The sequence below is a fragment of the Pongo pygmaeus genome, chromosome 15 (genome assembly GCF_028885625.2).
Source record: "Pongo pygmaeus isolate AG05252 chromosome 15, NHGRI_mPonPyg2-v2.0_pri, whole genome shotgun sequence".
Lineage (NCBI taxonomy): Eukaryota > Metazoa > Chordata > Mammalia > Primates > Hominidae > Pongo > Pongo pygmaeus.
In genome coordinates, this window is record NC_072388.2 from 58267045 (window position 1) to 58285476 (window position 18432).

An 18432-nucleotide genomic window follows, 5' to 3' on the forward strand; every position below is an offset into this window, starting at 1 on the left:
ACTCAGACTTCCAGCCTCCAGAACCGTGAGAAAATCAATTTCTGTTGTTTAAGCCAGCCAGTCTATGGTATTTTGTTATGGCAGCCTGAGCTGCTGAGACAGAAACCAGTAATGATAGCAAACGTTTTCATTTTTGTCAATAGATTTTAAAATTAGGATAAGTTTAAGTGGAGAGCCACCAATTTGACAGCAAGAAAAGCACCCCATAATGATGGCATGTTGAATCACACGTGTGGGTAAAGACATACTCATCATGAATCTTTCGTTTTTGCAAAAAAGTTTTTTCTTCCTCACTTAAAACAATCTTATATTGTCTGGTAAGAGTTTTCATTTTCTCTCGTAGGTCTTTGTATTCCATACGAGCAGCATGCAGTGTTTCAACCAGCTAGAGAAAAACAAAGGAGGTGAATGAGAGGACTGGCTTCACTGCTCCTCTGAGGCCATCTGCATCAGGTGGCAACTCGGAGAGCACCTGGGATATTGCTTAGCCCACCGTGAATATGCCATAAATGCCGAGTGATTTAATTCTACAGCAAACATACAACTGTATATTTTGGGACCTCTACTATAAATTTTTTTAAGTATAGAAAAATAGTAAACCCTGCTGCAAAACCATAGAGTAATAATCCATATTGAAATGCAAAATGGGATGAATAAACTGTGACTGCTGAGCAACGTTAGTATGTACTTTTTCCAGAATATAAACTATAGAAAATGTAACATCCTCAGAAGCTCTTCCTCAAAACATCTTTGAGTTAATATTATGCTTGCTTCTTGTGAAATATTTCTATTTGAGGACAAAAAATAGTACCCACCAGTGTTCTACATGAGATTAGAATTTTTTGCTTATTAGATTGCTTCAAACGAGGTAAGAAAGTCAAGTTTAGCAGAAACAATGGGCTGAATAGTTCAAAACAACCTTCTATCTGAGGACAACTAAAATAGCTACATGAAAAAATATTTGTAGAAGTGTTGAAGAACTCACAAGATAATAAAGAATTATTCAAAAAACAAAAATAGAATTACTATTCAACCCAGCAATCCCATTACTGAGTATATACCCAAAGGAAAATAAATTATTCTACCAAAAGGATACCTGTGCTCATGTTTATTGCTGCACTATTCAGAATAGCAAAGACATGGAATCAACCCAGGTGCCCATGAACATGAAAATGTGGTAATTATACACCATGGAACATTATGCAGCCATAAAAAAGAATGAAATCATATACTTTCTAGCAACATGGGTGCACCTAGAGGCCATTATCCTAAGTGGATTAATGCAGAAGCAGAAAATGAAATACTGCATATTCTCGTTTATAAGTAGGAGCTAAACATTAGGTATACATGGACACAAAGATGGGAACAATAGACACTGGGGACTCCAAAAAGGTGGAGGGAAGAAGTGGGGAAGGGTTGAAAAACTACCTATTGGGTATTATATTCACTACTTGGGTGACGGGATCATTAGCAGCCCAAATCTCAGCATTATGCAATATACCCTTGTAACAAACCTGCACATGTGCTTGAATCTAAAAAAATAAAAATAAAAAATAAAGGATAATAGGGGATTGCTAGGCCTAATTCTAGGAGAACGCAAGAATCCAGAGTGGTAAGGCTAGCACTTAAAATTCCTCTGCCCTGAAGACACTTACTAACATAGAAGAAACCACTTGAAAACCAAGTTTTGAGTTTTTTTGCATGGCAAGTGGAACAAAAGCCAACATGTAATGCTCATCCAGGTGTTGAGCCTGCATAAACCTGCCACTGTTTTAGTCTGGGATTCCGAAGAGCTTCACCCTTTGGGAGGCTGAGGAGGGAGGATTGCTTGAGATTGGGAGGTCCGAGGCTGCAGTGAGCCATGATCATGCCACTGCACTCCAGCCTGGGTGACAGAGTGAGATCCTGTCTCAAAAATAAATAAATAAATAAATAAATATGCACAATTAAAAGATGAACAAATATCTAGAGTTTCTAAACATTTGAGTAAAATCAATACTGTAAAACAAAGCAATCAAAATCTACTATAGGCCAGGCGTGGTGTCTCGTGCCTGTAACCCTAGCACTTTGAGAGGCGGAGGTGGGAGGATGACTTGAGCCCAGGAGTTAGAGACCAGCCTGGGCAACACAGGGAGAATAGGACAAAAGAAACAGGTGAGGACATAATGGCTGAAAATTTTGCAGAACTTATGAAATATAGAAATTCTCAGATTTAAGAAGCCAGATAAATCCCAAGGAGGAAAAATGAAAAGAAAATTTGGACACATCATAGTGAAACTGAACGGGTAAGGCAAAGGGAACAAAGAAGATCTAAAAACAAAAGACATATGCCATGTTAATGGATTGGAAGCCTCAATATTGTGAAAACGTGAAACCCTCTTCAAACTGATTTACAGATTTAATACAATCCCAATCAAAATCCAAACAGGTTTTTTGGAAGAACGTGACAAAATTGAAAAGGTCAAGAATAGCTGGAACAATTTTGAAAAACAAAGGTGAAGGATTTATACCACTGGCCATAAAAACTCATTTTAAAGGTACTAATTAAGACAATATTGTTTTAGTGTGAGGAGAGATGAATAGTTCAAATGAATAGAGTCAACAATCCACATATACATTTATGATCTATACTTGATTTATGACAATAGTATGACCATGATGTAGTGAAGGAAAGGATTGTATTTTCAGTAAATGATGCTGGTTAATTGGACAACCTTATGGAAAAATATGAATCTTGACCACTATCTCAAAGCACATACACATAAATTCCAGATGGTTCGTAGTCTTAAATGTGAAAGGTCAAAAAACAAAGCTTCTCAATGGTAACAGAAGAGAATAGTCTCATGACATAGAACATAGAGAACATTAACTAAAAAGAAAAAGCTTGATAAACTGGACTTCATTAAAATTAATAAATTATATTCATCAAAAATATGTACATAAATATTGTATATTTATGGTTTATGTATTGTTCCTTAATGTGTAATATTTTATAATAACAAAGCTAAATCCAACAATGCCACTGCTGGGTATATATCCCAAGGAAATGAAATCAGTATGGCAAAGAGATATCTGTACTTCTATGTTCATTGCAGCACTATTCAGAGTAGCTAAGATGTAGAATCAACCTAGGTGTTCATCAGCTGATGAATGGATAAAGAAAATGTATACATGCACAATTGAATATATTCAGCCTTAAAAAAGAAGAAATTCTTGTTATTTGTGACAACATGAACCTGGAGGACATCATGTTAAGTGAAATAATTCAGGTACAGAAAACAATTCTGAAATTGTTGAAACCTGAAATAATTCAGGTACAGAAAAACAAATATTACATGATCCCAATTATATGCAAAATCTAAAAAAAAACTGAACTCAGAAGTGGAGAGTAGAATGGTGGTTGCCAGGGGCTGGTGAGGGAGGGGAGATGCTGGGAAAAAAAGGTAAAGTTCGAGTTGAATGTCAATCTTTGAATGTTCCTCCAATACTCATGAGAATTATGATTGGATGTCACTAAGAGCCCATAGTTTCTACCCTAGTGAAAATAATAAGTAGGCAAGAGCCTTGCACTCTTTGAAGTGATCACTCACTTATAACCATGGAATTTGGTTAAGGACTATGGATTAAAGGAAAACTCTTTGACCAAGTAAGCCATGCCAGTTTAGGGGTCCTAGCTTGTTCAGAAAATCATGTGGGCTAGAAAATGTGGAGTTATTGTCAGAAAGTTGTCTAATAGCTTCTGCAGTAGGAAATAAATGGGAGGAAAAATAATATTTTGCTCACAAAATGAAAGACAAATTTGAAACCAACCAACCAGCCAACAAACCAACCTTGTCTGGTTTCTGTCTGTTGTTAGGTATCCTTGCAACTAAAAGAATCACAGTAGCCTAGAGGGGAAGCCATCCCTAATGCTGATAGCTCACAAAAGCAAAAATGGAAAGCATTTAATTGGTACAAATCGTTCTTCTAGGAGAGAGCTGCCTTTGATATCCCTGATGAGCCTCAGGGCATGGGTGCAGAGGCAGATATTATGCTTTGTAAAAGAGGGAGAAGAATTTGGATGTGGGGTGGTATCCTACGGCAAGAAGATAGATGAGGAACTGTGAGAGAAAGAAAAGGTGGTGAACAAGATGGCTTTGTGCTCTGCAACAGGATTTCTCCCCATGACCACTAAAATTTCCAACAGAGTTTGCAATAGATCATGAAATGCTTAGTGTAATTAAATTTGTTTTAGAAACTAGTGAAAAATGTTAATTTTATATCCTGGTTGACTTGGGCAAAACAAAGATAGAGGATGTAGACAGAGAGTACCTGACCCAACTCCTGAACGATTAAAATTAAGTATGTGTGGCCAGGGGTGGTGCCTCATGCCTGTAATCCCCAGCATTCTGGGAGACCAAGGCAGGAGGATTGCTTGAACTGAGGAGTTCACAACCAGCCTAGGCAACATAAAGCGACCTTGTCTCTGCAAATAATTTAAAAATTAGCTGGGCATGGTGGTGAGTGCCTGTAGTCTCAGCTATTCAGCAGGCTGCAGCAGGAGGATCACCTAGGCCTGGGAGGTTGAGGCTATAGTGAGTTGTGACTATGCCACTGCACTCTAGCCTGGTGGGTGGATCATTTCAGGTCAGGAGTTGGAGACCACCCTGACCAACATAATGAAACCCCGTCTCTATTAAAAATACAAAAATTAGCCAGGTGTCATGGCACAAGCCTGTAATCCCAGCCACGTGGGAGGCTGAGGCAGGAGAATCGCTTGAACCCAGGAGGCAGAAGTTGCAGTGAGCTGAGATCATGCCACTGCACTCCAGCCTGGGTGATAGAGTGAGACTATGTCTCAAAAAAAAAAGAAAGAAAGAAAGAAAGAAAATAAAAGAAAGGAAATTAAGTTTGGATATATGAGGTGTTGGGAAGAGATACTAAGGATATTTCTCCTTCAATACAAGGGACAAGAAGAATTTCAGTTATGTCTAGTGTGTATGTGTATTTGTGTATATAAGTAATTAAAAGGGATCATATCATACATGCTGTTGTTTCTCTTTTTTAGAGGGACTCTTACTCTGCTACCCAGGCTGGAGCGCAGTGGTGCAATCTCAGCTCACTGCAACCTCTGCCTCCCAGGTTCAAGCAATTCTCCTGTCTCAGCCTCCTGAGCAGCTGGGACTACAGGTGCACACCACCACACCCAGCTAATTTTTTATTTTTGTAGAAATGGGGTTTCACCATATTAGTCAGGCTGGTCTTGAACTCCTGACCCCAGGTGATCCACTAACCTAGGCCTCCCAAAGTGCTGGAATTACAGGCGTAAGCCACCATGCCCAGCCTACTGTTTTATAATATAGTATTTGTCACTCAATAACATATTATGAGCAATACTGATACTTATTTAACCAAGGCCTTTTGGTTGAATTTTAATTGTATTACTCACCCTCACCCCCAATTTTTCACTATCCTAATGAATGCTTCACTGAATATTTTGAGGCTAAATCTTGGTTTACTCACATGATTATCTACTTACGATATGATTTTTTTTAACCTAAGTTTGAAAAATGTCTAGTGAATTCTCCTGGGGGCTAAATCTGACTCAAATACTTCTAAATAAGTATTTAGAATATTATACTATAATATGTGTATTAGTCAGGGTTCTCTAGAGGGACAGAACTAACAGGATAGATGTATATATAAAGGGGAGTTTATTAAGGAGTATTAACTCACACAATCACAAGGTCCCACAATAGACCATCTGCAAGCTGAGGAGCCAGGAAGCCAGTCCAAGTACCAAAGCTGAAGAACCTGGAATCTGGTGTTTGAGAGCAGGAAGCATCCAGCATGGGAGAAAGATGTAGTCTGGGAGGCTAAGCTGGTCTAGTCTTTTCACGTTTTTCTGCCTGCTTTATATCCTGGCTGCACTGGCAGCTGATTAGATGGTGCCCACCCAGATTAAGGGTGGGTCTGCTTTTCCCAGCCCACTGACTCAAATGTTAATCTCCTTTGGCAACACCCTCACAGACACACCCAAGATCAATACTTTGCATCCTTTGATCTAGTCAAGTTGACACTCAGTATTAACCATCACAATATGATATATAATATTTAGAATACTCTTAAGTGTAGAGCAGGTTGCTGCACTTCACAGGTGCAGCACACAACAGCAAGAATATTCTAACTTTCTAAAAAATTCACATCAAAAATATCCATTAATCCATTAATCATGGATAGTCCTAATGTACCCATACTCACATGAAAAGTTACCAAAAAACAGTTCCTCTGTACATGGACAACCTTTGCTCTTTAATATAATTAAAGTACTTTGGGAGGAGATAAAATTTTTTAAATTACTACAAACAACCATATTATTGGTAAATGAAAAATATCCTTTTGAAAAATTCTATATTTCTCACATATTTTAAATATTAACTGAAAATGAAATGCAATTATAATGTAAAAGTCATGACTTCTGCCTTCTTACCTGTTTTATCTTGTTCAGGAATTCATTTTTTTCATCATTAGATATATCATCTAGTTTTTCTTTGTTATCTGTGAAAAAACACCTATGAACAAAGGAAGGCAAACATTCATATAAGAACATACTTTCGAATTCTAAGCCAAGATGGCCAAATAGGAGCAGCTCCAGTATACAGCTCTCAGCGTGAGTGACACAGAAGATAGGTGGTTTCTGCCTTTCCAACTGAAGTACCGGGTTCATCTCACTGGGGCGTGTCAGACAGTGGGTGCAGGACAGTGGGTGCAGCCCACTGAGCAAGAGCCGAAGCAGGGCGGGGCATCGCCTCACCTGGGAAGCACAAGGGGTAAGGGAATTCCCTTTCCTAGCCAAGGGAAGCCGTGACAGACAGCACCTGGAAAATCGGGTCACTCCCACCCTAATACTGCACTTTTCCAAGGGTCTTAGCAAACGGCACACCAGCAGATCATATCCCTCGCCTGGCTTGGAGGGTCCCACGCCCATGGAGCCATGCTCATTGCTAGCACAGCAGGCTGAGATCAAACTGCAAGGCGGCAGCGAGCCTGGGGGAGGGGCGCCCGCCATTGCTGAGGGTTGAGTAGGTAAACAAAGCGGCCTGGAAGATGGAACTGGGTGGAGCCCACCGCAGCTCAAGGAGCCCTGCCTGCCTCTGTAGACTCCACCTCTGGGGGCAGGGCATAGCTGAACAAAAGGCAGCAGAAACCTCTGCAGATTTAAATGTCCCTGGCTGACAGCTTTGAAGCGAGTAGTGGTTCTCCCAGCATGGAGTTTGACATCTGAGAACAGACAGAATGCCTCTTCAAGTGGGTCCCTGACCCCCCTGAGTAGCCTATCTGGGAGGCACCTCCCAGTAGGGGCAGACTGACACCTCACACGGCCGGGTACCCCTCTGAGACGAAGCTTGCAGAGGAATAATCAGGCAGCAAAATTTGCTGTTCAGCAATATTCACTGTTCTGCAGCCTCTGCTGCTGATACCCAGGCAAACAGGGTCTGGAATGGACCTCCAGCAAACTCCAACAGACCTGCAGCTGAGGGTCCTGACTGTTAGAAGGAAAACTAAAAAACCGAAAGGACATCCACACCAAAACCCCATCTGTACGTCACCATCATCAAAGACCAAAGGTAGATAAAACCACAAAGATGGAGAGAAAACAGAGCAGAAAAGCTGAAAATTCTAAAAATCAGAGAGCCTCCCCCTCTCCAAAAGAATGCAGCTCCTTGCCAGCAACGGAACAAAGCTGGATGGAGAATGACTTTGACGAGTTGAGAGAAGAAGGCCACAGACGATCAAACTTCTCTGAGCTAAAGGAGGAAATTCGAACTCATCACAAAGAAGCTAAAAACCTTGAAAAAAGATTAGACGAGTGGCTAACTAGAATAACCAGTGTACAGAAGTCCTTAAATGACCTGATGGAGCTGAAAACCATGGCACATGAACTATGTGATGAATGCACAAGCTTCAGTAGCTGATTCGATCAACTGGAAGAAAGGGTGTCAGTGACTGAAGATCAAATGAGTGAAATGAAGCGAGAAGAGAAGTTTAGAGAAAAAACAGTAAAAAGAAATGAACAAAGCCTCCAAGAAATGTGGGACTATGTGAAAAGACCAAATCTACGTCTGATTGGTGTACCTGAAAGTGACAGGGAGAATGGAACCAAGTTGGAAAACACTCTGCAGGGTATTATTCAGGAGAACTTCCCAACTTAGCAAGGCAGGCCAACATTCAAATTCAGGAAATACAGAGAATGCCACAAAGATACTTCTCCAGAAGAGCAACTCCAAGACACATAATTGTCAGATTCACCAAAGTTGAAATGAAGGAAAAAATGTTAAGGGCAGCCAGACAGAAAGGTCGGGTTACCCACAAAGGGAAGCCCATCACACTAACAGCTGATCTCTCAGCAGAAACTCTACAAGCCAGAAGAGAGTGGGGGCCAATATTCAACATTCTTAAAGAAAATGATTTTCAACCCAGAATTTCATAGCCAGCCAAACTAAGCTTCATAAGTGAAGGAGAAATAAAATCCTTTACAGACAAGCAAATGATGAGAGATTTTGTCACCACCAGGCCTGCCCTACAAGAGCTCCTGAAGGAAGCACTAAACATGGAAAGGAACAACCGGTACCAGCCACTGCAAAAACATGCCAAATTGTAAAGACCATCGAGGCTAGGAAGAAACTGCATCAACTAATGAGCAAAATAACCAGCTAACATCATAATGGCAGGATCAAATTCACATATAACAATATTAACCTTAAATGTAAATGGGCTAAATACTCCAATTAAAAGACAGAGACTGGCAAATTGGATAAAGAGTCAAGATCCATCAGTGTGCTATATTCAGGAGACCCATCTCATGTGCAGAGACACACATAGGCTCAAAATAAAGGGATGGAGGAAGATCTACCAAGCAAATGGAAAACAAAAAAAGGCAGGGATTGCAATCCTAGTCTCTGATAAAACAGACTTTAAACCAACAAAGATCAAAAGAGACAAAGAAGGCCATTACAGAATGGTAAAGGGATCAATTCAACAAGAAGAGCTAACTATCCTAAATATATATACACCCAACACAGGAGCACCCAGATTCATAAAGCAAGTCCTTACAAACCTACGAAGAGACTTAGACTCCCACACAATAATAATGGGATAATTTAACACCCCAATGTCAACATCAGACAGATCAATGAGACAGAAAGTTAACAAGGATATCCAGGAATTGAACTCAGCTCTGCACCAAGCAGACCTAATAGACATCTACAGAACTCTCCACCCCAAATCAACAGAATATACATTCTTCTCAGCACCACACCACACTTATTCCAAAATTGACCACATAGTTGAAACTAAAGCACTCCTCAGCAAATGTAAAAGAACAGAAATTATAACAAACTGTCTCTCAGACCACAGTGCAATCAAACTAGAATTCAGGATTAAGAAACTCACTCAAAACAGCTCAACTACATGCAAACTGAACAACCTGTTCCTGAATGACTACTGGGTACATAAAGAAATGAAGGCAGAAATAAAGATGTTCTTTGAAACCAATGGGAACAAAGACACAACATATCAGAATCTCTGGGACACATTTAAAGCAGTGTGTAGAGGGAAGTTTATAGCACTAAATGCCCACAAGGGAAAGCAGGAAAGATCTAAAATTGACACCCTAATATCACAATTAAAAGAACTAGAGAAGCAAGAGCAAACACATTCAAAAGCTAGCAGAAGGCAAGAAATAACTAAGATCAGAGCAGAACTGAAGGAGATAGAGACATAAAAAAACCTTCAAAAAATCAATTAATCCAGGAGCTGATTTTTTGAAAAGATCAACAAAATTGATAGACTGCTAGCAAGACTAATAAAGAAGAAAAGAGAGAAGAATCAAATAGATGCAATAAAAAATGATAAAGGGGATATCACCACCGATCCCACAGAAATACAAACTACCATCAGAGAATATTATAAACACCTCTACACAAATAAACTAGAAAATCTAGAAGAAATGGATAAATTCCTCAACACATACACCCTCCCAAGACTAAACCAGGAAGAAGTTGAATCCCTGAATAGACCAATAACAGGCTCTGAAATCGAGGCAATAATTAATAGCTTACCAACCAAAAAAAGTCCAGGACCAGATGGATTCACAGCTGAATTCTACCAGAGGTACAAGGAGGAGCTGGTACCATTCCTTCTGAAACTATTCCAATCAATAGAAACAGGGAATCCTCCCTAACTCATTTTATGAGGCCAGCATCATCCTGATACCAAAGCCTGGCAGAGACACAACAAGAAAAGAGAATTTTAGACCAATATCCCTGATGAACATCGATGCAAAAATCCTCAATAAAATACTGGCAATCCGAATCCAGCAGCACATCAAAAAGCTTATCCACCATGATCAAGTGGGCTTCATCCCTGGGATGCAAGGCTGGTTCAACATATGCAAATCAATAAACGTAATCCAGCATATAAACAGAACCAAAGACAAAAGCCACGTGATTATCTCAACAGATGCAGAAAAGGCCTTTGACAAAATTCAACAGCCCTCCAATGCTAAAAACTCTCAATAAATTTGGTACTGATGGGACGTATCTCAAAATAATAAGAGCTATTTTTGACAAACCCACAGCCAATATCATACTGAATGGGCAAAAACTGGAAGCATTCCCTTTGGAAACTGGCACAAGACGGGGATGCCCTCTCTCACCACTCCTATTCAACATAGTGTTGGAAGTTCTGGCCAGGGCAGTCAGGCAGGAGAAAGAAACGGTATTCAATTAGGAAAAGAGGAAGTCAAACTGTCCCTGTTTGCAGATGACATGATTGTATATTTAGAAAACCCCAGTGTCTCAGCCCAAAATCTCCTTAAGCTGATAAGCAACTTCAGCAAAGTCTCAGGATACAAAATCAATGTGCAAAAATCACAAGCATTCTTATACACCAATAACAGACAAACAGAGAGCCAAATCATGAGTGAACTCCCATTCACAATTGCTTCAAAGAGAATAAAATACCTAGGAATCCAACTTACAAGGGATGTGAAGGACCTCTTCAAAGAGAACTACAAACCACTCCTCAACGAAATAAAAGAGGATACAAACAAATGGAAGAACATTCCATGCTCATGGATAGGTAGAATCAATATTGTGAAGATGGCCATACTGCCCAAGGTAATTTATAGATTCAATGCCATCCCCATTAAGCTACCAATGACTTTCTTCACAGAATTGGAAAAAACTACTTTAAAGTTCATATGGAATCAAAAAAGAGCCCGCATCGCCAAGTCAATCCTAAGCCAAAAGAACAAAGCTGGAGGCATCACGCTACCTGACTTCAAACTATACTACAAGGCTACAGTAACCAAAACAGCATGGTACTGCTACCAAAACAGAGATGTAGACCAATGGAACAGAACAGAGCCCTCGGAAATAATACCACACATCTACAACCATCTAATCTTTGACAAACCTGACAAAAAGAAGAAATGGGGAAAGGATTCCCTATTTAATAAATGGTGCTGGGAAAACTGGCTAGCCTTATATAGAAAGCTGAAACTGGATCCCTTCTTTACAACTTATACAAAAATTAATTCAAGATGGATTAAAGACTTAAATCTTAGACCTAAAACCATAAAAACCCTAGAAGAAAACCTAGGCAATACCATTCAGGAAATAGGCATGGGCAAGGACTTCATGTCCAAAACACCAAAAGCAATGGCAACAAAAGCCAAAATTGACAAATGGGATCTAATTAAACTAAAGAGCTTCTGCACAGCAAAAGAAACTACCATCAGAGTGAACAGGCAACCTACAGAATGGGAGAAAATTTTTGCAATCTACTTCTCTGACAAAGGGCTAACTAATATCCAGAATCTACAAAGAACTCAAACAAATTTATAAGAAAAAAACAAACAGCACCATCAAAAAGTGGGCGAAGGATATGAATAGACACTTCCCAAAAGAAGACATTTATGCAGCCAACAGACACATGAAAAAATGCTCATCATCACTGGCCATCAGAGAAATGCAAATCAAAACCACAATGAGATACCATCTCACACCAGTTAGAATGGTGATCATTAAAAAGTCAGGAAACAACAGGTGCTAGAGAGGATGTGGAGAAATAGGAACACCTTTACACTGTTGGTGGGACTGTAAACTAGTTCAACCATAGTGGAAGACAGTGTGGCGATTGCTCAGGGATCTAGAACTAGAAATACCATTTGACCCAGCCATCCCATTACTGGATATATACCCAAAGGATTATAAATCATACTGCTATAAAGACACATGCACATGTATGTTTATTGCGGCACTGTTCACAATAGCAAAGACTTGGAACCAACCCAGATGTCCATCAATGATAGACTGGATTAAGAAAATGTGGCACATATACAGCATGGAATACTATGCAGCCATAAAAAAGGATGAGTTCATGTCCTTTGTAGGGACATGGATGAAGCTGGAAACCATCATTCTCAGCAAACTATCGCAAGGACAAAAAACCAAACATCCCATGTTCTCACTCATAGGTGGGAATTGAACAATGAGAACACATGGACACAGGAAGGGGAACCTCACACACTGGGGCCTGTTGTGGGGTGGGGGGAGGGGGGAGGGATAGCATTGGGAGATATACCTAATGTAAATGACGAGTTAATGGGTGCAGCACACCAACATGGCACATGTATACATATGTAACAAACCTGCGTGTTGTGCGCATGTACTCTAGAACTTAAAGTATAAAAAACAAAAAGAAAAAGAAAAAAAAAAAAGAACATACTTTCCAGAAAAGTTCTATTTACTTATGAAATCAAAAACTTCCAGTCCCCATCTCCCCATATAACATATTTACGTATATATTTATCAAAATAAGCAAAAATGTGTACTCCTTTGAACTGATGAATTAATATTTTATTTATTTATTCTTTCACTTAAGAAGCAATTATTGAACACATACGCTGCCAGATATGTTTCAGGTACTAGGGATACAGCATATGCAAGTTCCCTACCCTCATGAAAACTACATTCCATGGAGGGATCAGGAGATAAGCAAGTTATCAAAAAATAAGTAATATATCTCAGATACTACTAAGTGCTCCAAAGAACACAAAGTAGGATAAACCATAAAAGGATCCTGGGAGCAAGAATGCAGCTCTAGACAGGTGGTCAGGGAAGACCTTTTTGGAGTGACCTGTGAAAGACTTGAATGTTAAGACAGAGCCAGCCACATGAAGATCTGAAGGAGGAGCTTTTCGGGTGGAAGAAACATCAGGTGTCAAGACAGAGGCAGGAAAAAGCTTGGTGTGTTCGAGGAAGAAGGATGGTGAGGCTGGAGACATAGACTGGAACTAGATCATGTAGGATGTTAAGGTCAGGCTAGAAGTTCAGATTTTATTCTGAAGGGAACAGGGGAAGATTATTTAAGCGGAAGAGCAACATGAACCTATGGACATCTTGTAGGGATGACTCTGGTTACTTTGTGGAGAAAGACAACTGTGGAGGAAGATCATGTAGAAGGCTCTGGTGGTGATCCAGAAAAGATCACGGCTGTTCAGGCTAAAGCTATAGTGGTGGCAGTGGTAAGAAATAGATATATTCAGCATATATTTTGAATATGAAGGCAATAGGACGTGACTTTGGATTTGGCTGGAGTAAGAGTTGAGTCAGGGTTGGGTAGTGAGGAAAGCAGAAATGGTAGATGGCCCCTGGGCTTTTGGCTAGACTAACTAGGTAAATGGCGGTGCCACATTAACTGATAACGGAAGACTGTGGGAAGAGCTGTTTCAGGAAGGTGAGAAATCAAGAGTCTGTTCAGGACATGTTATATATATATAGGACAGATATATAATAGACATCTTCCAAGTGGAGAGGTCAAGTAAGGTGTACAGTATCTGCATTTAGAGCTCAAGTCATTGAGGTAAAGAAAGTATTTAAAGCCACGAGACTGAATAAAATCACATAGGGAGGGTATGAGCAGAGAATAGTGAAAGACTGAGAACTTGAAATTTAGAGTCGTAAAAAAGAATTGGAACAAGTAAAGGATCCTAAAAAGCAGCAGCCAGTGTGATCAGTGAAATAAGAAAACATGATATTTAGGAAGCTAAGTGAAGGAAGTACAAGAAGGTGGAAGTGATAAACTGTTAAATTCTATTATATTGAGAACTTTCAGGAATTGAGTAGACCACTAAAGTTCAACAGGATGGAAGCCATTAGTAATCGTGGCAATTCTGAAACCGTGTTAGCCCAAAAAAGCAACCGTAGTCTTCATACCCTCATACACTTTAATGGCAAGGATATACTCTAGGCCACATATTGGATGTCATTTATATACAACATTTAACTTTCACGTTTCTCATGTGCTGAAAACCAGTTGAATGCCAAAGAAACACCATAGCGATTTAGAAAGGTAGGCATTGGATTCACCTTTATCTGTGTAATCACACTGGATATCAATGATAAGAAAGAACAAGGATCAAACTGCAGTGCCTCCTGTCGATCTATGGAGCATTTGAGTTACTCTTATTTGTCCAAACGCACATGGAATTTAAACTTATGGTTGAGTGATTTTGTTTTCCTCAGTATTTTGAATTCAAAATAGGTAACAGGGCTATTAACCAGCTTGCAAGTTAAAGATTTAATGAAGGAAAATGAAGGGTTAAGGATTGATAGGAAAATGTGTCATGCAAATTATTTTAGTTTCTTGTATAATTTCTTATAGAAATCTTATAAAACAGCACTGATTCTTCAAATCCACCAAGCGGGAACTAGGTTGCCTCTCTCTATCTTTGCAGACAGAGGAAACAGCTAAGGAAGAAAATAGAAAGAATACAAGGAACTTTCTTTTAATTTTCCAGGTAATAAAGAAGAAAGAGCAAATTTTTTGAATAAAAAGGAGGATAACTTATATCCTCAACCACCACATTAATATAAAGCACTTTTATTTAGTAAGATTCTACATGATTCCAAACTCTTAAAAAGCTGGGATTATAGATAATGATAAATCATTACAAATGGAAGATCAATGAATCCTCATACATGTTAGCTAACATGAAGACTGCTTATAAATAAAATTTCATCAATGTAGTGAGGTTTTTATTCATAACAGCTAGAAATAATTTGAGGTAATCCATATCTTCCACTATGACTTTTTTGTCTAGTTTTTCTTCAAAATATATGTAAACTAATACTATTGAATCACAAGAGTTTTTTTGAGTTTTAGTTGTGGTATTAATTGAGCTTTCTTATTTTTTAATCTGATACTGAAGATAAAGATTATTGCCTATTTTATGAACTGATGATGGTAGATCAGCATTGTACTCTGCAAATCCTGTTTTGAAAGACCTATTATAATTTTAATTACAATATATTCAAATATATATATAGAAATGAGCCATGTTATAACAAGATTCTACATGTGAGGTTACTTGTCTTTTGGGAATCTGCTCAGTCCACAATTTGTTTCTTAAACTGTCAGTGAACCACTGGAGTAGTCCCCGGAAGCCGTGTTATAAGACTCCATCTTCTTGTGCAGAGCTGATTGGATCAGGAACCAAAGCTGAGCCAAACACATTCTGATATGAAATCTGGGGATTTTCGGGGGAGAGAGTGTGTTGACCAATCTTTAAAGATTGTTGGACCTGTGCCAGGTCAATTTGGAGGATTTGGCATAGCCAGACATTGCCATGTGCTCACCAAGAAAAGAATACTGTGTGCAGATAAAGAGAGAAGTAAAACACTTTCACAAAATGAAGCACAGACTGAGGCTTTGGATGGATGGAAGACCTCCTTCAGTTTCTGATTCCAGTCCCACATGTAGCAGTTTTGGCTCTGAGGCTTCCCTGTATTTTCTCAAGAAGTCTGGCAAGTCTCCTTTGATTAAGAACAACTCTAACAGCATGGGTAGATGGGTTGAAGCCTATGATACATTCCACTAATGCCGTCCCCCATGGGCATTTTTGTTTATAGGGAGTTCGGAACTGATATGAGAATAATACATACATTCCAAAGAGTCCTTTCCTTTCCCCAAGCTGACAGCGTCTTTAATTTTTTCTCCTGATCATCAGCTAATTTCACAATGAAAAGGTGACTCTATAAAGCTTTCACACATATTTTAGTAAACTAAGAGAATATAATTTTCATGTCAAATTAAAGACATGTTTTTAAAAATGAAAACATAGCATATTAACTATATCATATCATATTAACATATCTTGAAACATTTCAGTAAAAATAAAGCATCATACTTACAGTTTTGCCTCCAGAATTGCAAGGGCTTTCTTTAGCTCACTGACCTGTTGTTCCCAATACCTTATTGATTCGTGTAGTCGTGCTATCTCTGAACTGTGATCACTAAGAACCTATTAAAAATTAAACAAAAATATGGCGTCCAATCATCACCAAGTGATTCATAACAGCAGTTCAATTCCACTCAATATTCATGAATTACTCATTCAACTTTTACATTGGGAGTGTACTTCAAGGAAAAAAAGCAATCATTGTAATTGTTTCTCTATAAAACAAACTTGGACACAAATAATTCTGAAATCATCAGAAAAAAACAAAATTTAGAGGGGAAGATGGCTAAATACAGCAGTGAGAATGTGAAAACTGTTTTTACAAACTTTTGAGACAAGAATTAACTTTGTCTAACACTTAAAAAAATTAAACATATCCATATTGTCACAACCATCTTCATTTATCATCCCAGGATACCAAAATGAGTATTATTTTAAAAAGTCAAAAAACAAATTGGGTCTTTTGTCTCCCTTGATAGCTATGTTTGTGCTGAAAAGAATTTTTATTTCTTAATATTTAATCTAAATTTAGGAAATGGAATAATTGGATATGTGAAAAAAATGTTGTGATTTAAAGGAAGGAAAAATTGATGGAGAAAATTCATAATGAAACAGACATTTTTGCAATGCAATTTTGGGATCAAGAAAAGGAAAGTCTAATTTATTCAGCCTTGGGTTTGCATTTCAGCTTGTGAGGGACAATGGAGCTTAGACAAGGCTGATCAAACAAATTCCTCTTCTCTCCAACAGAGAATTACCATGGACATAATATTTAATGCCACCTAACCCTGGACAGCAATGTGGGATCAGAGATACACCTGTGGGGAGAATAGAGGCACTCTCAGCCACACCAGGTGAGAGAGGTGGGTAAAAGCTACTCAAAACCGTTTCTTTCTCTAGAGCACCCATAGCTAGTTCCAGAGCTAACTGGAGTCGTAGAACTACCATCAGAATGAGCTAAATGTTGAGAGGCCTCTGATCAATCATCAGAATTAGGGATACATGCTCAAGGCCTGATAGACCTGACATCTGTTATCTTTAGTCCTCAGTCCTCCTTGCCTGGACAGGTAGGCTGCCTTAAGTGTCGCACGCTATTATTTTTTTCTGCCAACATCATATCAACTTTACCTGGCTGCAGAGACATCCCACGTGAGAGTTAACCTGAAATTCCTTGTAGTCTCCGTCTATAGCCAAAATACTGTTTTCTAACCTCAGCCAACAACAATGACAACAAACTACCAAATATAAAGCACTTAATAGGCATGACCTCATTTAATCTTTACAAAAATGCTCTGCAGTAGGCAATATTAATACTTGCATTTTATAGATGAGGAAACTTAAGGTTTGTAGAACTAAGATTTGAACCCAGCTCTGTGTGAGACTCAAGTTTGTGCTTCCAAAACTATTCTCTACTGATGGAGGGGTAGGAAGGTGGGCAGGCTGGATTGTGGGAAGTGGGGAAGGACGCGGAGGCAAATTTACTCCTGCCGCCTTCAAAATAATTTGGGCTTAGAGATCTTCGGAGTACAGGCTAAGGAAGACATATTTCATTTTCCCAAGCTCGTTGGTGATGCGCTCGATTTATGATTTATGATTTATGAAGCCCAAACTGGAAATATGAGCGTGGGCATGCAGATAAAATATGTTTTATATAGCCTATTTTCCTATAGGCCTAGTGCTTCCTTACTATGTTGAAATTTAAAAACAGATAATGATTTTTTAAATGCACATATTTGAGAGAAAATTTTCATTTTATTAATGCTTTGTAATTGGATATCATAACAGATATATTGTAATTAAAATGAGCAGAACCACCCCATATAAAATATTCAGTTTTACTGTTGTACCAGTATAGTTTTGCATGTGATTTTTCAAGACACATAGAAAAAAATACACTAAAGACTCATTAGTTCAATTAATTGTGATAAGAAGTTAACAGGCATTTTTGTTTTAATTAACATACAAGTAGTATTTACATTAACCACTTCAATTATAGTCACCTCCATAAGCTTATGTTTTCTTATCTTTAAAACAAAGATAATCCTCACAAAGTACTTATCACAGTGTTGCCTTTCAGTTAATGTTATCACAATTTTTTTTGACAGAAGTACAGAGCTCTGATGTATTTTCTACTTTAAATAGACAAA

The 18432-nt window shown here is 38.6% G+C and overlaps 1 protein-coding gene across 1 annotated transcript in view; it reads right to left on the reverse strand.

Moving 5' to 3' along the window:
• Positions 1–18432, reverse strand: part of CCDC175 (coiled-coil domain containing 175) — a 71778-nt gene that overhangs the window by 39815 nt on the left and 13531 nt on the right. Inside the window, exons 7-9 of the mRNA XM_054448149.2 lie at positions 16239–16348; positions 6470–6551; positions 249–385 (exon numbers count right to left, since the gene is read on the reverse strand). Of these exons, the coding sequence (XP_054304124.2) occupies positions 249–385; positions 6470–6551; positions 16239–16348 (329 nt within the window). The remainder of the gene's footprint in view (positions 1–248; positions 386–6469; positions 6552–16238; positions 16349–18432) is intronic.